Here is a 25221-nt window from a genome sequence, read left to right as displayed (position 1 = left end):
TAATGAATATAATTCAATACTATTTATTGATTAAGAGTTGCTCGTTATTGCCTCGTTGCTGACCGCGAATTGTTCACCTGGATAATTGGGTCAGATAATTCTCAATTTCGTCGATTAAAAATAGCGCTATTTCAGAGTCATTATATCAACGCATTATAATTATGAAAGCGTGAACGAACGCGCGTCACTAATCTACATAAGTTATACCTCTTTCCAACTGATTTCTCGTTGGGGCCCTTATTGTAGATATTTATCTAACATTTTTTTTTGGTTTGAATTTGCATTCCAAGTAGATATGACTTTTAGTGTGTTTATTCTGTTTTTAAATGATGCTTTTGTTCGAAATAAAGTACTGCATGTAAAAACCGGTCTCTTTTAATTGCTCGCGTCGAATGAGGAAGATACTAAATCTAGTTTCAGAGGAGCACGTGTCACAAACATTTCCTTCGTTTTGAATATTCATCTGAAATTTACTTTTAAAGTAACGCATACATTCGACGCTGCAACCACTCTTGAAATGTAGGAAAATTCATTAAAAAACATGAGTTTAATAATTTCTGATCCAAAAGAAATAAATCACTGCGACATGTTAACCGAATCGAGCTCAACATTGGCTCGATCGCTGGATCACGAACACTTCCGGTTGGAACGCGCGATACGGTGTCGCTCGATCTTCATTTAAAGCTTGTTTTTCAGCGAAATAACTCGAACGGGAACGAGGCGACACGCGCTTTTAAAAATTATTTAAATTCATCGAGCGGAAGCGTATCTCTCGCGATTCGGTGCAGTAATGGCGTCGTGGATTTATGAATCGAAGCGCGGCGATATAATCGGTCACGGTGTATTAATATTATTGCAAGCATTTTATTCTGTCACATAAATAATAACGGGTGCTGGCGATATTAATTTTATCGCGTGTGTTCGATGACTGTGCACAGATTTCAGTAACATAGGCGCGGTACACGCCTCCGCAGCCACAGAACGGAAATGCGCAAATTGCACGCCATCATCGTCGCCATTGGATTTCCGATATTCGACAATTTCCGTGGAACGGTCATGCCAATGCAGACGCTATTAGAGTGGCGGCGCGCTTGTACTCGATTTAAAATTAATTACGCCAAATTTAAGAGCGGTCCTCATCGATTCTTTACAGCGGAAACGCGTTTCATCGTCGCGACTAATTACGCGGGACAAAATGGTTGGGTTTTCATTTCTCCTTGCCTCCAACTCAATCGAGAACGTTCGAGTGTAGAAAGTTACATGTTTCAAATTAGCCATTTTCGCTACAGTGAAAATGGTCACGTATAATCATACATGTTGCGCGCAAGCAGAAATGTAACGACGCTATGTGAAAAAATTAATGAAAAATATGAAGTACAAGTTTTTTGAACGAGGATCCCTTTTTGAAAAATTCCCAAGTGACACGTTCACTTGATTACGGTTTTCCTTAATGATCATCGTTATAAAATATCCGCTTCTTTACTTGCATTAATCACGTTTCGTAATCAGGAAGAAGGTTTTCTTCACAACAGTTTCATTTTATTAGTTTGAACATTATCGGGAATATTGCTCGTTTTGTGTACGATAAAAATATTCATGCGATTGTGAAGTAAAATATACGGAAAAGATACAAGTACTGTTATCAAGCTGATATTTTATTCAATCGGCCGTATTTTTGCCTGACAAGCAGTCGCTTCAGGTGAATCTATTATTTCGTTCGTTTCTTTACGATCTCTCCACACCTATCGCTATTCTTTCCGAGGAATTTAACAGTCTTCCCTGACGCGATAATAGTCTCCGGAGTGCGATCCATTGATCGCAAGCCGCAGTGTGCCATTCGTTCGCTCGTCTCGCGTGTTTCATGCTTAATTTTCGAACGGTCGAGAAGCTGCAAGGAAAAAAAGTTCGATCGCATAGAAGGTATCGCTTTTCCGAGTGAAAAGCATGTACGCAGGTGGATGGATTACAACGTTGGTGAACGCGATTCACGGCGGATTCGCTCGTTGATTCTCGGTCGTTTTTGCGAGATGCTGGTAGTTACATACGTATGCACATAGAGAGATAGAAAGCTATCGCATATTATAACGCGGCGTCAACAGCTTTGTGTTCGGTCTGTGAAAAGCACGACCTGCTGGCCAACTATCACGTCCGATGGTTAAAGTATACCGTGTATAACGAGGATGCTTTGTAAGTCCCTTTTCCGTTCCTCATTCTGGGTTTGTCATATCGTTATCGCAAGAAAGTTAAATGGAGGAACGGAAGGTCGTTGACGCGGGAAACACAAAGGGCAGGAAATTGCAAAAATACTCGTTGGACTGGACCGCTTTATTTTAATAGCGATTCTCGGAAGACGCTCGTCGCCGCATCTCCAGTAAATTAAATTCGATCAATTAAATATATTGAATTGTCTCGAGTCTACTCCCGAAGGGAACCAGACACGATATTCGCGTAAATACGCGTCTCTTCCGAATTGCAAATGCAATTCTTTTTTTCTACGATGACTCTGTTCCAGAGTATCCGACGAAACTAAATTATCACCTGTCGTAATTTACTCTAATGGGTTCATGCAAGAATATAAAATTTGGAATGTTACATGGAAATCCATTAAGTTATAACTCAATTAATTAAATTGAACGTAGTTCGCAGAAATTGAGAATTTACAGTAGAGCATAATTCAGGGATTGTAATTCTAACCCGTGGAAAATCAGCTTTCTGTGCACGATAATTATACTCTTGCGAAATTTCCATGTATATTTAATCAAGAATCCTTTATCAAGCAGGAAAATAGACTAAAATGTTTCGTTTCATGGTGGATACGAAAAAGTAGGTTAATCATACAAATTATTTCGCGTGAAACTTAATTACAACTCAGTTTATCATCATTAATCCTCTCCGAAGCTGATTAACCTACTCTTTGCAACCCTTCGAGAATATAGGTTACTGGTTACTATAGGTTTCGATATTGTAGCACCAATTGTCTAAATAATTTTTTAACTATGTTAGGAAGAGATTCGAAACTGATTCGATTCTAGTGCTTTTATTATAATACACATCGCTAGATAATTCTATGCAATCAGAAGTCGACATACGTTCAATTAAGAAGCAGGATGTTCAAATAAAACTGATTCGATCGAAACGAATGTCTTCGATTAAATTATTGACGGATCTGAGTAATGGCTGTATGGGAAATGTAATTGCTCGATACGATTTATTTCCTCAGTCGCGGCAAATGAACCGATAGTATTCATCGGTCGAAGGAAACGCGGTAGGATCGTACAACAGGGTTTTGCAAGGTTGTAGGAAACTTGGCGCAGCTGCTACCGTCGTCGCTCACCTTCTCGCCCGCAATTTATGCTAAGTGAATTAACATTGATCTGGCCGGGAAATATGGGTTCGTTCCGGCAGACAGAGGCGCGCACTTCGCGCTTCCATCCTTCCGCTTCTGGCATATTCGAATTTTACGCGCGCGCACACGTTTATACCAGCTTGCCATACATCGTTCTCCGAGCGTTACGAAGCTTTCGTTCAGTCGGTTTAACGCGGACAGGAAGCAACCCGTGAAAGGGTAGCGAGTCTGCCGACATCGAACGTACACGAAGTCACTGTATAATAAAAATCAATTAAATTCATTCGGATGTTCGTGGAACGCGATTGAAAAATGTCATGCGCTATTTTGTTGCAAAAGTTACTCTTAAATTACTTTTACTTCAAATAGATGATATTTTACTAAAATAGGACTATAATTAGATACTGTATAATAGATGAACCTTTGCTTTGAAACGCATAGATACTACGATGTTAATGAAAATGTCATGGGTAAATTCGTGATTAACATTGTCGAAACAAAACATATTACGAGGCTCTTTGTATCTGATGAACTGAAAAGGCAGCATTACCAGTTCTTGTAACCGAGCAAAGCTATTACAATGCAACCGCACAATAAGCAAATTAAACCGTTTGAAGATAGTTGTTGATAAAAAGGACGTTTAATAGCAAAGCACGTCATCCGGCTAGCTTACTGCATGACAATGCTCCGCTAGGGAAACAATAACAGAGCTTTGAATGAGATATTTCATCGCAGCTTACATACTCTCCCAGTATTACTGTTTCACATTATCACTTATCTCAAACAATACAACACAATCTTCTTTGGAACATAATTTTGGAACGAAATTATTTTACATAAAATGTGAATAATTGTTCGAAACTGTAAATAAACGATTTCTCTTTTGGTTTTTGGAATTTTGTTATTGTTATCTGTTCGTGTTTAATTAAATATATTCTGCGGTGATTTTCTCCGGCGTAACAATACGGGGGGAAAAAATTGTATTGTGATTTCGATTACACGAGCAGTTTCAACGGGAAACGGCAGTGTATTGATCGGTGAGTTAACGAGCTGCATGATAGAGAGATTCAGAAAAATATTTTCATACAGAAGCATGAGGCGCAAAATTATTACCATGATGCCACAATACCGCACGATAACCAATTAACCCGCACCGCTCGGTCAATCGATACGATGCATCGTTTCTAGCAATGATCAGCCCTGCACACGATATTTCGTCTCTGTATCAATTTGACGGTACAAATTAAGCCGACTGTGCGCTTCAAACTGATCGTTAAAAATTGTTGCTAAACATGGCCGGTCAGGCGCGACCAAGAGGTCACCGATGTTCCCCGATATAGTGTATATAGTAGCCCGGAAACCAATTAACCTACATTCGTCCCACGACTGCATTTCAGCCCGGTGATCCCCCCCCCCCCCCTAATTATACGCGTGCAGTTCGCTGCACGTTTTATATTTAATACTGGAGCAACCGAAGATTAACGTGTACAAATTTCCGGCGAACGGATCGAAATGATGAGGTATTAAAAATATCTTTCTCATTACAAAAAATATTTGGAAAGTAAAATTTGGAAAATGAGTATGCAAATGAATTCAATCAGAGTCAGTGCGATAAACGAGTTCATCGATTGCTTCGATGTTTCCCTCTTCGTATCGAGCCGGTTGTGGACGATTGCCTTTGTTCATCGTGTTCGTTCACTGTTTCCCCGGCTCGATATTAATCTGCTTCGTGTCTGGTGCGCTCGGAGGACATTGCGAGAGAGAAAAATGAAAGAGTTTCGGGAATGTGACACGAGCCACTCCATTCGGAGGGTAATAAAAGCCGTGGTGTGATCGAGAAGTCGAATCGAAGGAACGCGGAGTGCGTTCTATTCGCTCGTAGACACGGAACAGTGTAATCTGGGGGAAACGTATAGCCTCGAACGAAGCTCGTTCAGCTTTTTTCCTTCGGATCGGTAACAGATTGCGGCGATTTCGAAAAAGAGGAAAGTCCAGGCTGATATACGCGAGACCTGTTACCCTTTTTCCCTCTGCCCCGATACATTCCGCGCTCGGCCATCCTATCTGTACCGAAAATGGCATTTTAAATCGATTGATCGGTGACTATAGGTTTTACCAAGACCAGGCTATGCGAAAATAATTGCCAGATACCAGCTGTAAGCTACGGCCGCGTTTCCGTCTCCGTTCAAATCCTTTCGCTCGAAATTGTTACGAATTTCCACTACTTCAGCTCGTTACCAGGCTGCGTGTCGTTGTTAAACGGTAGAATAGAGTCTAAATCAATCTACATTGCAGCTTCAAAGTATCGAATCTGATTGGGTTTAACCTTGTCTATTTCGTTTTCGGTTCATGGATATTGAATTGCTAGATTCGATAAAGCGTTCACGTCTTTTAAAACGGCAGTTTTGTGAATATATAAATGAACAACAAGGATTTTTACCTTAACATTTCATTAAAATTGACCATCATTCAACTGATCTCCATAGAGCTAGAAAATTTGTAGAATAAGTACCTTTTTTAGGCCACTTTAACTACGGCGGAAATATTTGAAGCGATAAAGTTGGGTAAAACATCCTGTACTGTATGCAATTTAACAAGATAATAAGAAAGAAAAAAAATGTCACAAAAATGTTCTTCATCTAAAGTATTCGCGCCGTTTTATCCGTACAATATTCGTTTTATATGCTTTTCCTTAAATCGTACTTGTCGGCCAATTTGACGCGATATTTGATTCAGGAGTTATTTTTGCGGAAAATTTCTCTTGTTCACGGTTAATTCTCTTCCGTTTCGCTTTTTTTCTCATTTTTCTTTTTTTTTTATCAAACCGAGGGAGGCGCATCCGATTTTATCAGGCGCGTTGTAACAAGTTTCATGAATTTTATTAGTCGACGTTGAAACGCAGCGCGCTGACACAGAGGGAAGTGTGTCAGATAGCGGCCGTTCGAGCCCACCTACCCCAATCGATATTCGCTAACATGGCACGCGAAATACGCGCGATTTAAAATGCGCGCGTCGCGAACAGCCCCGAAATGAACGCGGCATTTCACGTCGAAAGTAACTCTCTTGTCGATATTATAGTCGACGCAGTCCGATTGTTATTTCGTGTCATCAACTCGTCGACTGTCGTGGAGGATCATCGTCGGCGCCTCGATTAAACTAAATAATAAATAATTTTATTCGAAGCTCCGCGTGCGAAATTCGCAACGATTTGTCAGTCTTTAGTAGATAAAAGCTTCCAGCGGCCGGCGCGAAACGGTGCTTCTTTTTAAAGCCGAAACTGCTGCGAAATTACGGTAATTGCGAACGATCAGGGAGAGAGAGACGCCTCGGTTTAAAAGCTGCTCCCTGCAACGCGATATGCAAACTCGAGCAAACAGCCGGCAAGATATTCCGCGAAAATTAAACGTTTCGTGATCGTGAAAAACTGGTCGGTTAAATTGTTTATCGTTCGTACTGCGTGCTCGATAAATGCGATCTTTAATTCCGTATATTTGCTCCTGTAATGGATATTCTCGTGAACTAATTTATATTTGTATTTCGCATACCAAATGGAACATTTCTGCGTGGTGTGTTTTCATCGCGCGATGGTGTATCGCGTCGATTACACGTACGCGCTCTAGCAAAGTGCGTAATCTCGATGAAAAATTAGAGTCAACATTTGCCGAACGAAATAGAGGCTGCATCGAATAAATCAGTAGGGATACGCTTTTTCAAAGCAGCCTCGCCAACCACCGAACGGATTAATTCCATCGGGTACATGTGATATTACCAGCGATTCGGCTATCAAATTGCACGGATAATTGTTGCGGTGTGTAATATTACGGGTGCATCGAACAACCACGAATTCCAGAAAATTACGGAAAATTCCGTTGCAAAATTATAATTCCTCTATTCACGTAAAATACGTCGATGAAAGATTGATTGAAACTTGATTAATCCGAATAAGAAGAAAAACGGAAGGGAGCAGCTTTCGAAAAGTAATCTATGACGAACAAGGGATCGGAATACGCGTATCAGCTTCCACATCGATCGGGGAACTTTCGCAAAGGATAGTCCCTCTTCAATCCACGCGATATCGCTCTTTCGTTTGATCTTTTCAACGAGATTTCTATTCTCTTCCCAGCGAACTATAATATAGTGTCTTAAATCGGGACACGACTGGTCGAGAATTTAATTTTCCTTCGAGGAAATTGTAATAACGGGTGCTAACTTTCTCCTCGATAAAGGGGGATTATGTAGATACACAAAAACGACTGCGAACGAAGAAGGTAACTAGGGTCGGGACGGGAAACGAAGGATAAAGGGAAAGAACAAAGCGTGCTCGAGCAAACGAAGAAACCTCTGCTGAACAGAACCAAACTTTACTCTCTCCACGCTCCATTTCCAAGCGATCAGGGTACTTAATTATCCGGCGAAAGGAAGAATATTAGCCGTGTTTACGCTGGACCGTACGAAAGTGGCTCACCTGTGCGCCAGGCCAGATTGCATTCTCATCACGTAATGGGGAGGCAACGTGACGTTGCATTTTCATGAAACGTGCGCCGCGTATTTTGGAGGGAGGGCAACAGCGCCAGGGTCGCGTTCACTCAGTTTTTTCTCCCTTTCCCGATGCTTTTTCGTTACCATTCGTTCTTTCCGCCCAGTGTCCTTCTCTAAAATGAAACAAGAATAAATTTTCGCGTTAACGCGCATTCGAGCCGGATAACGCGCGCTGAAGAAAGGCAATCCGCTTGGAATATGGAACCGGTGAACCGGTAATGCGCGAGCTCGAACCGTGCCACGGTTTCTTCCGGGTTGTTTGAAAAATATCCCTCGATTAACAATCCGTGTATCGCCCAGACAATTTTTGCTCGAGGGTAACAGTCTCGCCCAGGGAGGGGTCCCTCCAATTAGAACTATCGCATGGAAAACGAGTCGTACGCGGGAGAGAAGGTTAATTAGAGAATAGAGTTCGATCGCGCGATCAACGACGCGATCGGTGGAGAATCGAGTCAAAGGCAACGTCCCAAAGGAAGCACCGGATAAAAACCGATCGCTTCTACCATCGGGCCACGACTCCGCGTACACTGGAAGGGAAGCACGAATAATAAAAAAAATCCCGGCCACCAGCATCATTCGTAGCTTTTGAAAAAAGGAAAAAGAAGAAAAGAATGACTCGTACAGGGCAAAAATGCCTTTGGGAGAAGGTGCCCTTTGATAGGGAGCCGGGACGCGAGATCGCCGATACACGCGCCGATAAGTCGCCTTCCGGTGTCCCTCAGGCGTGTTCAACTTGGGATGCGTTTGAAAAAATCGAACGAAAGGACGACGAGGAGGAACAACCGCGACAAAATCGTTAGGAAGAGGAGGGAAAGACGAACAGAAGGGTTGGCGGGTAAGAGGGTAGCTTGAGGGAGCGCTACAAAGGGACGAGGGGATCGATGCCGATGATAGACAGAGATGGGATAAAAAGGGGAAAAAAGAACCGATGGAACCAATGGACGGGACGGTGAAAAAGTGGAGACATGCAGATAAATGAAGAGGATAGGGGGACAAAGTAGCAGGAATCAAGCGAGCGAGGAAGAGTGAAATATAATTGATAGGGAAAGAACCACTGGGAAAAGTGTACACGTATGCAAATGAATGATGGATAGAAAGGGGAGAAGTTCGAATAGGATGATAGATACACTATCGTTCGTAAGTTAAATACATTTGGAGCGAACCGAATATCATTAAAATCACACTAATGATATAAAATAGCAAACTGAAGCGATATACATTTTACTCTATTTACAAATGTTTTCATTAGTATGAAAAACGTGTCAACGTTTGACCGAAGTTCTAGGAAATATCCAAATACTTATGGAGAGTAGTGTACAGCAAGGTAGCTGGGGCAGGAGGGAGATAACTCTAGTTGAATGGAGAAAGACAGGAGAATAGGAGAGAGAGAGAGATAGGAATATGTAATGGGTATGCATACGTGTGAGTTGCGACGCAGTCCCCGGGGACTGCGTTAATTCCAGGGGACCTGATTAATCGGAAACAGGACTATCGTGCAAATAGGCGCGAGATAACCCCGTCGCCCACCGCGTCCACCTATCTGCGAGCATGTCCTCTCTGGCTCCATAATGCATCCTGATGGTGGCTTCGATCGACCCCATTCCTAGATTTAGAGTTAAGTCCATGGGGTATGGGAACAGCGCGTCGGATCGCATCGATTTAATTACGATCGATCTGTCAAGCCGATGACGTTACGCAACCAACACCCACACGATATAACGCGGTTTGCCCTAAATTTCGAAAATGTCCGCCTCGTATCCTCGTCTCGATTCCGGATCGACGTCTTGGCACCGATACGTCAATGTTTCTAACCCGCTTTCACGAGGAAACATTCACGCCATCGTTGCCCCACGAATGAAGAGTTTTTCATTCATTTCACGAGCGTGGTTCAAAGCTTCTGCACGCGCCCTCGGAACTTGTCGCTTTCGTAACGATCGTGAAAACTCGTCCTACCAAGTAGAACTTTCATCATTTTCCAGTTTTTCTTCTTTCTTCTATTTTTTTTTGAATCCTCTTAGAAAAAGTTCCGCGAGCTTCTAAATGAAATCCAGGAGGAAGCGGCATCGATCGTGTCGCGACTCATCCGTCAGAGTCAAGGTAAAACGATAGCGGTATCGCATGTTCTTGGAAAATATCAGAGCCCCGTTTCGTTTCGTTTTACAAAGAGAGAAACGTAACCGGCTATTAAATTGTGAAATAACTTCTCGTAGTATGGGGATATTGAAAAACTCTTAGATAGAATGGACGGAGATTTAAAGACGACGCGACGGCACGGTCCGAATAGAATGCGGTTTGTTAAAAGCGTATCTCCGATATCTTGCTTTCTTCACATATTTTTGATCAAACAGACGGACAATAAAACACGTTCGTTAATAATCGAGAATCGTTTTGCGTTTACAGAAGAGAGAGACTCGTTCGCGTACGAATCTCGCACCAGGAGCAATTAAAAAGGCCAGTAATTAATGGTGGAAGGTCGCAACACGAATCATTTATAGAAATAGGAACTATTAACGCGTAGAACTTTTTAAATGCCGAGCACTAAACGAACCGTAAGCGTCCCGCCAATGGAGTTTCGGATTAAATTGCCATAAATAAAACTGCATCGCTACGGTTGCGTTCCGCGTGTTGAATTAAATGACGCAATGCGAAAGAGAACGAGAGTGGGAAAGGAAAGAAGAGAAACGCGAGAAAAACGTGAACAAAAGAGTTGAACCTATACCCTGCGACCAGCAGCGCAACGTTTGTCCACCCCTGCAGTCGTTCCCTTTAATTATATTCGAAGCAATTAACGATGGATAGGGCATAATGAACAATATCTGCGGCCAGACTGTATTTACGGCCGTGGCGGGGCGCGGCGCGGCGGTGTGACGGGTGCACTTTGTATGCGTGCCATATTTTATCCTACAATTGAAAATAATTTACGATTTACGTGGCGCTCGGTCGGCAGCTTGTAATTAGAATGCAAAATGAGGCGAAATACGTGGAAAACTGCCTAAAATGCAGGAAGCTCGCCAGCAACGTTCGCGGCTTGCCGTCGAAATTAGAATGACGCTTTCGAGTGTCGTACAAATTGCTGAATCCACTGGTTTCTGCGTACGCGTACATCAGCGTGTTTTATTAAACCGGCCACGAGAATTTCGCGTTTTAAAGGCGGGTTCAGTCGACGTCCGGAATTTTTCTTCCGCGATGGACGATGCTGACCGTGCCGGCCACCTCGTCGAATCCAGTTTCCTGCACGTGTGTGCCGGCCTGCGCCCGTTTTAAAACGACGCCTGGATTAAAAACGTTCCGTGGAAATATTAACGCGTCCGTGAACGCGCATTTCATTCGCTGCCTCGCTGCATGATGCGTCGAGAAGAGAAATTAGTCCTGGTTTAACTCGTCCGGAGGTCTCTTATAGTATCCTCCCACGTACGTACGTTTCTTCGTCGGTGTTCCAGGGATGGGTAGACAAATTCCGTGACGAAGGAGAGACGATTATTTTCACGCGTTCTTCTCTGCGCTTTACTTTCTTCTCCAAGTTATTACCGTCGGAGACTTACAGGTCTCCGGGTTTCAGGTGTAGTTTATAATCACTCATGTTAGTTTGTTCGGCCCAAAATCAGAACCCCTTACGTCGACGAAGAGTTAAGTGTTGGGTCTTTCGTACCAGATTCAACGATTGGCAAACCATGAGAAGGCAATTTATCCTTGCCCGGCGCCATTGGGGATGGTGGCGGCTGGACAGTGGATTTATTTATTTTAATTAAGATGGATCGGTATAAACGGAAGCTTGGGAACGACAGAGCGGCTTCGAAATCCCACAAGGCTCAATTAAACAATAATCTGTTCTAAAGGATGAATGTCGCGACGAATGTTTTGTAGATATACGCTAAATTAGACCTAAATTGTTTCCCTCTCGAGGTTATTGAGATTTCCATCCCTCTTTTCGTCATCTTCGTCGAAACGACGAGCATTCTTCTTCCCGCAAGATTTTCCGTCACGCGTGGCCCCGCAACCGTGATTTTATTTTTTCCCTTCACCGAGTAGGGGATTGTTTGGGGATCGCCATAACCCTTGCCCGTGGCTCTTTGTTTCGTCCCTTCTTCTTCGCATCCATCGAGATCCATCCCTCCCACCCTCTCATTCTCTACGTCTCTGTGTTTCACTCTGCACCCTTTAATACGTCAAGAGCCGCGCCGTTTCGCCGTCTGCACCTCTGGCGAGACTGGCTTCTCGTTCCGATCGATATTCCATTGTATCGGAGCATTGAAGTATCCTGAAGAGTTTCACTGCCTCGTAACGACACCGATGCTATTATGCTAATTCAGCGCGTTCCTGGAGTGCGGATGCTAGCGAGCGATAAGCTACGAACACCTGGCTGGAGAAACAAGAGGATACGAGCCACCCTTATACACACACGCCTTCTATACCCGGTACACCCTGTCTGCTCGTTTAACCCGGCAAAAAAGCGACATTCGTGATTAATTCCCGAGGAAAATAGGACGCGAAACGACTTCGATGCCGACGACGCAGGTGTCTGGTTAATTCCTTTGTCTCCAGCTAGACGATCGATTCATCTGATTCGTATATACCGAACCGAGTCTATATACCGATTCGCAGCCTGATTTATCGCCGTATTTATTGACATCGCTCCGTCGACGCTGCCACCGGTACCAGAGCGAAATTATTGACTTCGATTGAAGAATTATTGTTATCCAATATCGCGTCTCTATTTTTCACGCCCCGTACCGTCTCTTTGTTTTCTTTTATCAAACATAATCGGTAGAAGTGTGCGAGAAGTCGAGAGTATCGAGTCTTAGGATTTCGTCTTCTCGTTTATCCTTAATTAATTACCGACAAATTAGTCGGTGGGAAAGAATGTCGAGTGACATTCGACAGCTGGAACAAAGAATCGTCGGAGTCGGTGGTTTAGCAAAGCATTAATCGTTAGAGATTAACGGCGGCTAAGAAGCGGATTAAGAAAGTTAGTTTGACTGTGAGAAGGAATTCGGTAGCCGCTATCCGCTGCTAAGCAGTTTACCGAGCAGCGAGCCGCGATGTCGTCAAACGCTATCTTCGTCGGCTCGCGAGCGAGATCTCCTTTTTGTTTCCTCTCAAGATGTTCTTTCCTTTGGTACCGTAGAATCGTAAGAAGGGCTCAACCGTATTACGTTTCCGCGAGCCCATTTCCCATTCACTGTTTCAATTATCCAGTAGCTCGGCTAATTGCATTTTGCGCTTCATTTTCTGCCCGATAAGTTTGCCTCTTTCCTTCTCTCCTGCTCGTTCAATCTCCCCCCGTCTCTCTCTCTCGTCGTTTCGTTTCAATGCTCGCTGAAGATACAACGTCGAGGAAAATTGTTTTCAGTTAAACAAAATCGGTGCTGAGTAGATCTGACGAAACGAACCTGCGATAGTTTCTCGCGAAGTACGCGTTGCCGGTCAGATTTTTCTAAACGATACACGTGCATCCTTTTCACGTCAGTAATTAACGAGTTAACAGGAGGCGTCGTACTCGTTGCAAGTTGTTCAATAGTCGATTGCTTTATTCGATGAAGATGGACGAAAATTGGTTTGATTGGCAGTCCATGGAATCGTTCGTGTCGTTGATTGCGACGCTCGTTAAAACACAGTCTAGCCTTCCTCCGAGGGTGTTGAGAATTCAACAACTTTCGGTTCATCGTTCGTAGTCTGTTATTCCTTGTCTGTTATCGATCAAAATTTCAATTCGATCGAAAGATATAAACGGTGCGACGATAAGAAGGGAGAATTGATAAAAAAGAGGATACAATGCAACTCACCGGGACGAAAAGAACATAACGTAGATACCTGACGATCCGACAGACTTTCCGTAAGCAGCTTATGGGAACGATCGGGTCAGCGTAGCAGGTCGACCCTCGATCGTTGTCGGTTCAAGAGAGAAGCGTTAAGAAACAGCCGCAACCACGCGTAAGATTCCCTGCCGAGCTTCCCCTTCATATTACGATCCATTTACGTGGAGTTTCGCGATATTAGAAATCGACGAATCGATTTGAAACCGATAATACGAGGGAGCTCTCGGTGGTTAGTGGATAGGTATACTCGGTCGCAGAAACGTTCAGGTACATATGAGAGAACGCACACGATCACGAAGAGCATGGCGGAAGGCAGAAGGCATGGATCCATGGAATTGTCAGCCATTCCAGGCTCCAGGGATTAACTCGCCCAGGAATGCATTCCTCCTTTCCCCTTCTCTTCTCTCTTCATCTTCCTCTGTCTCTCTTGATTCCCTTCTGTTCAACCGATCGTCCCTCTTCATCTTTCCTTCCTACATTTCCTTTCCTTCTCCTTCTCATTCATTCGCCTTTCCCCCGATTTTCTCGCCTCGTTCCACTTCATGATAGGGTGAAGCACTCGCAGTCATTTTCTCCATTTTGCGATTCGATTTCCGCCGATATTGCTGCCGTCTCGGTAGATTCTTCCATTCGGTCGGATGAAGACGCTGCCGAGGGAAATATATTCATCCGCGTGGTTCTGCGGAGGGAGAGAGAGACGACGAAGCCGAAGAAGACGAAGAACGAATAAACCATAAAGTCGGAGAAAGATGAAGGGAAATCGAGCGGTTAGAGGTACAAGGTTCTTCGCGTGGCGACCAACTAATTTCATCGTCGATGCCGTCGATTTCCCTTCGTTCTTTCTTTCGTTTAACCCATTCCCCGGGAACGTGCTTCATAGTTCGCGCATAATGTGTCTACCTACGTTACTCGAAGAACAGGTCAGACTATTCAAAGTGAGCTGGTAAGATGCCGATACGGTACATAGTGTCGAGGATCGTCGTAGATAAAAGAAAGAGATAATCGAAAGACCCGGAAGTCGTGTCGCTGCAAAGCCACCCCGGCGGATAACCGATTCCAGGGAAGCGTGCTGGAAATCTGGAGCACGATTGTCGCGTGTCAACATTTTCCGTCGATCATTCAGGATCTCGAAGGGGAATATTTTCGGTACCTGTTGCAGAAATCCGGCTACGAAGGAACGGAGTAAATCTATCTTCCTCGGAGGTGTGTAACTAACGGAAGAAAAATTGAAGTATCAGACGGTTGAGATAGAGCTTTCTAAATTGTTCGAAATCCAATTTTGGCGCTTCTTTCTAACGGGGCTTTAATGCCCTCGCTGTCGGCTGTTCCCAAAGGTCCGTGAATGTAGGTGCGAAGCAGAGAGGAGCCGATAAAGATTTGTGGCCGGTTTCCTAAATTTTGCAAACGCCCGCACAGGGAATCCTGATTTATGGCCGTTGCTGGTATATCATGCATGCCCGTTGCATGCCTTTCTAATTTCGTGAAAACCTCTCTGTTCTCGAGCAAAGAGTCGAAAGGGATCTCAATATGTTGCTCCGTTTAAATCATTCGACATTTTTATCCGGATCTTGTTTAGAGTTTGAAATTGCCATTTTAAAGGAGAGCTTCATACTTCCGTCTCGATATAACGTCGAGTAAAAAGGTACACGGGTCTCAATATTGCAGTAGTCGACAAAGGAAGCAGCTCAACAGCCGCGTCTGACTTATGCGCTACTCATTCTACTGATTCGTCGTTGACTCGCTTTCGTAGAGCCTTCTATCGTTCAGTTCGCTTCGTATGAAAAGTAGGTAATCCTATATAATTGCAATTATTCAGAATACATTGTTCCATTTTTCAATTTAAGCTTCACCCAGACACTTGCTTGTGGTATTAATATATTAATGTGGCTGAAAATTTCATTGAAATTTTTCTCCTCTCGATTCGTGGTACCGATCACCGGCTGCCTACCCTCGTAACTTTTATCCGTATCAGATCTTTTCGCAGCATTGTTCTACCCCTTTCGCAAACTAACAACTTACCGTCGAGATTGAAACGAATTCTAGTGTTCGGAAGTCGATGGCTTCGTCACGGATCGATCCGTCTCACGGCTTTATCTGTTCAACGATTACGCTCGGCCGGTCGTTGTACGTGTACGTTTCAACCATCGTGGAACCGCTGGAATTCTGCGTGTGTACGCGTATACACGTATAGGTGGTTCTATGGATGGACCAATCGGACTGCGCATTGCAGCGAAGTCACGGCGTGATTGGTACGGTATTGTGCGCCATAACCAACGGTGAAATTAACCATGATCCAGATCAAACGATCGTAACGGTGTGAGCGTGCCGACAAAATCCAACGGAGGGGCTGGTATCGCTCCACTGCATTGCAGCTAACTTCGGGGGTCATACGCGTGTACGAGAAATATATATTCGTATTTATGTTGGCGCTTAAGTTGGATTAGCGGAACGGAACGCAAGGATAATCGCGATCCGCGACTATCGATCGGCCGGCTCCACTATGGCTCGTAGTGTCGTTGTTTAAACCAGTCGGAATTAACGGAAAGGAAGTTCGATGATCGTGGTAAAACCGATCGGCCAATCCGCATCATCGGCGTCAGGTTGCCGGTTAATTGAATGACACCCCTTCCTCGTCGTGTACACGAAACCGGATTCGAACGATAATTCGTTCAACGGAACCGTGGTTATTGTTAAAGCGGACGGAAATCGCGCTCGCAACCGCGTGCGCATTTATCGTGGCAGAAAAATCGGTTACATCGAAACTCGATTAATAGAGATAATCATAATCTCACTATCGAACGTTTCAATGCAAACACGTTCGATCTAATCTAGTTTCGAACTTCTCCTAAGCGTCATCGTGGTTCAAGTTCGAGTGGTTAGCCGCATGGTTCGACGATTCTTCGTGAAAGTCGATCCAAGCTGAAATTCGAAGTCAGTGCCCGCGGTCGCCACGAGTCTCAGCTCGAGACGGTCTTAAATTACAGTCGACTCGGAACGCGAGCTTAATCTAATTAGAATGAAACGCCTTCAACGTTTCCAATTTGCGAGGATCGCAGAAGGGACCGATTCACCATCCGATCTATCCTACGATCCTCCCTGTTGGATATTCGAGTTTCCGTCCGAACGAATCGCCAACGATTCGTCTTCCTCTCTTTCGATCCGCTTCGTTCCCTAGATAAGAAGCCACGTCAGTCGAGCGCCGGTTAATTCGTCAGTGACGCGCGAATTCCGTGCACCGGATGATAATACCAGGCTGCGATGCAGCCGGCTTCCGGTGCAAGCGTGACGGTGCTCTGTAATTAATCAGCAGCGCGAGGCGCGACGCGCGACGCGAGAGTACAGGCCTCGGAGTAACGTTCGCTCTGCAACGTTTACACAGGCAGGCATACGTGAAGCTCACACAATGTGTGTATGTGTGTGTGTGCGGATGGAAAAGAGAGAGGCAACAGCAGTGGCGAGTGTATAAATGCGACATAAATGGCGTTGGTGCATAATTGTGAACTGGCACAGGTGTATCGCGTCGGTACAATGGAGAAAGCAAGCAACACGGACCGTCACTCGGTCACATGTGCGTAATGGAACGCGTTAGAGGGTGAACAGAGCAGCTACTGCCTCGAAACCTTCCAGCTTCAAAGGATTTTTGTTCGCCGCTCTCGGATTATCGATGTTCCTCGCGTTTCGGTTGAATGCCACTAGTGACGAGACACCGAGACCGACAAACGTTCCCCTGTTACGTATTTATTTGAACGGAACGCGTTCCGCGATGCATCGTTGACCTAAATACTGGGCGAACCGTCCACCGTCAATTTTTTTTACTAAATCTCGTTACATTTAAATACGTTAGTCGTGATAATTTTATACTTTACAATACTTCAAATGTGAAACTTGCATTTCTAAAAAATAATTTTTATTAACACTAGAACTAATTATTTTAACCTGAAAATAATACGGACAATTAAATAAATACGGGATGAAACATAATTTAATATGTGTATCCATTTTTTATCTCCACAATAGTCAACATACACTCCAGTAAAAATAAAATTTTTATAAAATTTGTAAATTAAAATAAAAAACTTGAAACCAGTCATTTTGATTGGTTTAGTAGTTTATAATGTTTATAATATTTAACGCAAGAACATTTCAAGTAGACAAAACAGTGAATTACAGGGAGTACAGAGCGAAAGGCGAGCATATTAAGTAGTATAAGCGCGAAATGTGCCCGACAGCAGTCAGACACGTTGAAAGGCGGGACGCTCCAAGTAGAATAAGAAGGTAACAAATGCGACGCGACGCGAACGACGCCGATGTATAAATGATACGGGGATACGGGAAGATCGTTAAAGTACCGAAAGCGACGAATTAACGGCATCGTGTTGCTTGTATAACGAAACAAAGGGCAGGCGCGAAGTCGTGATAGAAGTTACACGGGACAAGATTGCACAGTGTTTGGAATTTTCCGAGACGTGTCGCGTCGTAATGCCGGGTAAATACACGTCGGTCGGTAAATAGTTGCGTCGCGTCTCGTAAAACGGAAGAGAAACGGCGAGCGTACAATTGTGGCGACGGTATTGTTGTCGTATAATTGTCTGGCAACGTAGTTATCCGACGATTACGCAACACCGGAAGCAACTCGTGCAAACGCATCGAACTTTCCCCCGTCGTTACGCAATTATTGGTCGATCCTGGGGAAAAAAGCTAGCGGGCGTCGTTACGAAGTTACCTGCGGCAAACACAACGCGAGAAGAAAAAAAAATATAGAAGGAAAAGAAAAGAGAAAATATCGCGGCGGTTCACGGTCGATTGGAAGCTCCCGTTAAATCTTGCTACACGCCATTGTTTCCTTACGCGAGCAAAATTAACCCGGCTGCCTGCGGCCAGGCAACCTGCAAACAAGCTTCAGCACCGAATTTCGCCGTGATTAATTAAGCCGCGTTCAATCGTGTTTCACAGGCAGCATATTATGCGAGCTCTTATATACACACGGCAGCGCCAGATGCGCGACGAGCAGCCAGGATGAATTTCATGCCGTCTCGACAATGCACCTTGCCGTCAGACTCGTACACCACTTTACCAATGCATGAGACCCTACTGTACTTTGCTTATAGAGCTATTTGTAGGATGACAATCGTTTACATTCGCATCTTGCACACGCGATTTCTTCACATCCCCAGGAATTTTTCAAATTCCTGCCTCGACTGTATCATTTTTTAAAGCAAACTTGAAGAGACGAAATCGGGTCAAACGCGTCGTTCGGTATATCAACACATTCGAAAATATATCTCCAGAACGTGTGTAGTACGAGGACCACTCGGACGAAACGATTTGACGATACACCAAACGCGTACTAAACTAGATTTCAACATATTTATGGTGCATCTCTGTCGACACCCCGTGTGTAAAGGAAAGAAATGATGGTGAATATATTTTTCACGTGTCTCATTCAACAGTCTGCGCTTCAGCGATAGATTTGCCAGGTTTTTGTATTCATATACACAGCCTCGACGGTCGTTGCGATCGAGTGAACAGTGTATTCTTCCTCATTGCGCGCCATCGTGCGATGTGCGCGCACATACAGGCGCGTAAAAAAAGAATCGAAAGAGGAAAAAAAAACGTGTGGTGTTTATAAGAGCGGAAATATGCTCGCCGCGTTCATCTATGTGAAAGTATAAAAGCGCGACGACGCTGAATAGTGTACGTTTGATTTGTTACCGTGTTGCCTTTTTTCCACTTTTTCAACGCAATTATCCTGGTAGCCAGCGAGTTAACGTTCGATATTCCTTTTTCACCAGCATGAACGACCATTAATGCAGGATTTAGTCGAATTTGGAAACGCGTTTTTCTGCGGTCGCGTGCTACCACGCGTAACGCGTGTACGCGCGTACTCGAGGGCACATCGCTCGTCAAGCGATTGAACGCGCATCCCACTGAAACATGCACAGGGGGATTTCAAGTGACGGAAATAAAATATGGGTGAACTACCGTGACCGTGTCATGAAACGCGGATTCAAACACGGTACTTGGACTAAAAGCGGAAGAAGTAGCTGTTAACTTTAAAATTTTCCTGTTACCGAACCGCTTCCTGCTCCCTAGAAATACATGATTGTAATTAAATTGAAAGTTCAAATGAGCTCTGTTCGTTTCTCGTCGAACGTTTAAGAAACTCGAGTTAGATAGTCCCGAGGGTTACTCATTAAGAATACCTATATTGTTTTAACACACGAACGGAGAATTATTGGTTTTCAAGTATCGGTACTTACTACGTATAACCTGCATCATTAACGAAGAACAATCCTCCCGAACATCAGATTGAAACCAATAATATTTTGACCTAAATCATTTAATCGACAAAACAGCCGTGTGGCGATTAAGAATATTCCCGTTCAATTCTTCGAACAATACCCAAGCGAGCTATAAAACTTCAACGAAATATAACAAGAGAGATTCCCGTTTTACAATACGCCAAACATTGATTCGTAATCGTAAATCTAGCCTGGAATTCGGGAAAAATAGCCAGTAACTGAGTTATGCAGGAAAGCTGGATCATCTGGGAGGTAACCATAATTATTGACAATATTTTTGACAGAAAAATGATTAATCACCATAATTTCGCATAACAATACCATTTTTTTATCGCAAAGCAAATTTTTGAATTTCCTTTAACACATTTCGTTTAATAACCGTTTTACATCGAATTACGCACACAAATTGCATTGTACGCGTAACTAATTCAACCATATTTTCCATCGTTCCCGTCATTGTTCGACGAACACAAAATGGGAAGAACGCCCGCGGGAGTAACAGATGCATCAATGCAAACGTCACGTGTGTGCGAGTGCACATGCATCGAATGCACACGAATGTACGCATCCATGGGGTTGCAGAGGTTGGATGCGCGTATAAATGGAACGTAGATGGCGACGGTGCATAGCTGTAAACCGGTGGCGCAGCTGCACCGAAACTCGTAGAGCACAGGAAGCATCGGATATAAACGTCTTTCCGGTAGCATGGAACCGTGTAGCATGGCTCGAACTCGACGTACGGTTCACTTTTACCGATTCCTCCGGATTTCGCGTATCGGTATCCTTGCTTATCAAATCGCCCTTCATACATAATGCACTCGCCACCCCTGGTACTCGGTTCATTTCCCATGCGCATCGTCTATCCGCTCGACTGCTCCCCGATCGCCGAAAAACAAGCTGCCAGAATTCTGGGACAAAGCCTGTGCTGGCATCAGCTGCACTGAAGATGCTCTATCAGATTTTCTCGTTCGAAAACGGCTGGATGGAGATGGGTAACGGTTGATAGAGGGACAAGGGTTGCGGAAGGGGAAAAAGAAATGATACGAGTGGAGAGAACGGTAAACGTTGCAATCGCGAGGAAAAGGCGACGATTCGCGCGTCATTGGGCGAACCTGGATACACGTACGTGATCGTTTTATATTCTCCCGGATAAGATACTCCTGTTATCGTTATTTGTATACGATAAAAGCTGATAAACAAATTCTTAGCTTCCAACGTGGAGAGTTCGATTAAAAATAGAATCGAAATGCTTTCAAATTTAACAGCTCGTAAATCTTTTTCAGACGAGAAGAGCGTTTTTCCCGCGATAACGTGTCGGCGCGTGAGCGATGAACGCGTCTCTGTGGAAAATGCAAATGATTTCGCGCGGTACGTTATAAATGACAAGACGAAGATCGAATATGATCGATACCGGTGTTATTACCACGTCGTCAAAACGTAGCCGCTGTTTTGGGGCATTCCTAACAAAATAAAAGCTCGTCGTGTTCCCGGATACATGTACACAGAGACGCTCAGCGTTTCGTATATTTTGCCGCGTAAACTGCTTACCGCCGAGACGCCCGCGTCGGGAGTATCGAGAAAGTAGCAAAGTAAACCCGTTTGAACGTTGCCTTCGTGCGGGGGAATATTGAGAAAGCAATTGTTTCTCTCTTTGAACGGATATCTTTATTGATTCGATTCAACCTCGCATGAATTATTCGTTTAGGGAAGAGTAGCCGCTTTCTACCCGGGATATTTTATCGAATTTTCATTTAGATGCATCGTCTGTTAGAGCAACCTCGAGCGTACGATTGATCATCATTCGTCTACTTCGCTTCCATCTTCTAGTCTCTTCCAATTTTCCGGGAAATTTTATAAAAGATGACGTTCACTTACATGGAAACTGCTAAAGGTCTTGAAATATTAGCGATTCTCTCAAATGAAGAACTCGCAACGGTATGCAAATTTTCAACCCTAATTATTCTACGCGTAATTAGCGATGGGTAAACTGCGAACGTTTATGCAAATATACGTATGTCTTTGTATAATATTTTTTCTCCCCAGAGGATTACCTTAATTTTCAAATTTTTAATATTTTACGTTACTTTTTTTTACGTACCTTATATTTGCATACTATTTTGGACTCTCAGGGCCTGTAAAACTTTCAAGACCTAAGGGTTCGTATAAAACCTGTATGTTTAAATTATTTCAAAGTTCGCGAGAAGAAGTTTGGAATATCCTTCACTATTAGGAGCCTCTGAAATCTCAGTCCCTCCCAGGACACATAAACTACCTCGGTGCTTATCTAACGATAAACACGACACCCTTTCTGCATACAATTGTGCGCATAAAACACGCCAACGTACAAAACGTCGTATTTTCAAAAGGAAATTTATCTCTCTCTCTGTCTCGTGGTTAACGGTAGAAATCGGCTGGTCATCTTTCATCAATGTTCCTTGCAACCTGCTCGATCCGCCTTGTCTGTTCGATCCTTCTAAACGGAACACGGTGCGATTCATGTTACAGGACGAGGAGTGGTGCTGGATAGTCAGGGTCCAGTGTTGATCTCCGAGCCACGGTCGTCGGTTGAATTCTCGAACGAGACCGGAGCAATGATCCATTGTTCGGCCCAAGGTAGTCCCTTGCCGAGGATTGATTGGCTTATGGGAGACGGGTCACCTGTACCTTCTATATCGCACATACGTGAGATGCTGGTGAACGGTTCGATGTACTTCTTGCCGTTCGGAGCTGAGACCTACCGACACGACGTCCACTCGGCCGTTTACAGATGTCAAGCCTCGAACAGCGTCGGCAGGGTGTTGGGCCGTGAAATCACGGTAAAGGCCGGTGAGTACCTTTATTTCTCTTCTTCCGATCGATTGCCTTCCTCTTTCGTCTGGAAACTTGACTTTTTCCCTATTCGCACCGTTCCATCAAGCCCCCTCACGATTTCCACGTAACGCTCGAATGCTCGATCGTCCCTGGTTTCGGAGTTTTTCGGTAAAAAAATCTGCTATTCGAAAACGCACGAGTGCTTAGCGATAACGAGGGCCCCATTTTTCGTGGCGAGCGAAACTTAACCAGCCGTAGAAGGGGTACGAAATCGTTCGAGCAAAGCTTGTCTCTCGGTTTCTAGACCGCAACGCGGCTGTAATCCGACGAAAAATTGCCGACGAACGTTTCCGGAGTATCGTCGCTCGCAATTACGGCCTCGAGTACAATGTGGCTGGAACCTCGTTCCCGAAGAGGGAATTTAGCGTCGCCACTTAGGGCGCGTCCCTTCCATGATATTTAGGCGCTTCCGCGAGCGAGATTCACAGTTTTCTCGTTACGTAAAAAGTGAACGCGACACGGAGAAAGCTTGCCGGGTGTTACGGGACAACGCGGTGCCTTCGACGCGGCCTGATATCTCGTCGCTCGTAAATGTAATCGGCCATTTCGCGAAATGACGTTCTAAACCACGGACTCCGGGGAAGTTGGAAGAATGATCGTGGCTCGAGAGAGCCGAGCCAACTACATTTATCGCCACCCTGCTAGTTCCTGCCTCCCTTCAGCCAGCTCGCAGACGTACAGCCTTAAACTCGCGCTCGCTTATGGCTAACAAGCGGCACTCGCTGCCAAGATCAAGATTCGCCGGCTGTTCGCTCGCTGCCAAGTGCTTGCTTCCACTCGCGTTTTCCACGTCGAACGATTTAAATACAGAGCCACGCTTGTACGCGTGTGCGGCCACGTAAATGCAACCCCTTCGCGAAAGAACAAACGAGTCCGCGAGATTCTTTCCGGCAAGCGGTAGGAACAATCGCGACATTCTGCCAAGAATCACTTATCGCATTTAGCAGCTCGTGAATCGAGCGAATTTCTGGCCCGGCTACGTGAAAGAATCTCCTCTTTGGTTTTGGACGTAAAGGAGAGCAGGATTGTACGCAGGAGACGGGAACTCGGTCGTTGCAGGACTGAAAATGCGGGAGGGAGCCACTCTAATTACCGAAAGCACCGCTGCCAGACGCTTTTAAATGCGCCGTTGTTCGTCGTCGGAATAACGAGCGCATAATAGAAAATGCGTAATATATATATGTATACACGTGAGTGTAGATAGTATTATCGAAGTTAACGACGAGACTTTTGTGACCAACAATTGTGCACCCAGAGAAATTGTCGGGCTTGTACGATTCTATTGATTTTCCCTCGATACCACCGCGACGAATATAGTAATTGTGAATAATAAAGTTTGAACTTTGGTAAAATCAATAAGAAGATCCTCGAGACGAGTTTCCTTCTCTGCTTTCACGTTCTTTGATCTCTCCCTGCGTACTTATATAACTTTCTCTCTCCACTATACTTCCTATATCAAATGCATTACCTTCTTTCGCGATAAAACGTAAGGAATGTTAACACCTACACGATTCTTTTCTCCACCAACCTGATGGTAACTTTCTTTTCAGTGGTGCGTCAAAAGTACGAGATCCAAGTGCGAGACGCTTACGTTCTGCCAGGAAATACCGGTGTGCTCAGGTGCGAAATACCGACGTTCGTTAAGGAATACGTGGCAGTCACGTCCTGGGTTCGAGATTCCGCCTACAACATCTTCCCTACGCCGAAGAGCGGTGAGTGAAATTGCAATAAACGGGGACGCGTTCGACTAGGGTGAACCGTCGAACGTGTCGAGCATCCTACCGCCACCGATTCGCTCGATATGTTTTCAAACCGAACCTTGCGGGATAAAGTGTCGTACTTCGAGAAAATTCGATTCATTTTTCTCTTCACGTATTAACGTGTTTCCACGAAGCAGAAATAATCTCCATTCTAAAGCGAGTCCGCTTTAACTCGTTAACGATTTTCGATGGGTTCGAGCAACCACCTACCAATTGGCGTCTGGTCGCAATTGTGAAAGCCAACAATCGCGACTTAACATTAACAAAAGATTCAGCTAGTTGTCGAATGAATAACGAGTTCGAAGAGAACCCTTATCGAACCGACGCGACGCGACGCGACGTCGCGTCCCGATGAACGCGATCGCGTACTTTTTAACGTTTACAGTGGGCCACGAAGGGGTTGGTAGAAATGGCGCATCGATGGAAACGTAGGGTAGGACCAGATAAATTGCAGCTACTTTTTTGTCCGTTTTCCACCCTTGTTTGTGTACCGCGACCGATGCGTGCGGAACAAAAAAGCGCGTGTGCACACAGTCGCGTCGATACGCTGTTCTGGTCAATATCCGAGTTAATTAGAGTCTGAGGGG

The 25221-nt window shown here is 44.5% G+C and overlaps 1 protein-coding gene across 13 annotated transcripts in view; it reads left to right on the top strand.

Moving 5' to 3' along the window:
• Window positions 1-25221, top strand: part of LOC114875474 (Down syndrome cell adhesion molecule-like protein Dscam2) — a 151562-nt gene that overhangs the window by 74984 nt on the left and 51357 nt on the right. For 12 of the 13 annotated variants that reach the window (XM_029185793.2, XM_029185795.2, XM_029185792.2 and 9 more), the window contains 2 exons: window positions 22509-22829; window positions 24425-24586. In XM_029185793.2, the coding sequence (XP_029041626.1) occupies window positions 22509-22829; window positions 24425-24586 (483 nt within the window). The remainder of the gene's footprint in view (window positions 1-22508; window positions 22830-24424; window positions 24587-25221) is intronic. The other variant, XM_046287930.1, reaches the window with a different exon arrangement.

Source organism: Osmia bicornis, chromosome 1, assembly GCF_907164935.1.
Source record: "Osmia bicornis bicornis chromosome 1, iOsmBic2.1, whole genome shotgun sequence".
Lineage (NCBI taxonomy): Eukaryota > Metazoa > Arthropoda > Insecta > Hymenoptera > Megachilidae > Osmia > Osmia bicornis.
The sequence above is the reverse complement of the archived record's forward strand: the minus strand, read 5'-3'. Positions and strand labels throughout refer to the sequence as shown.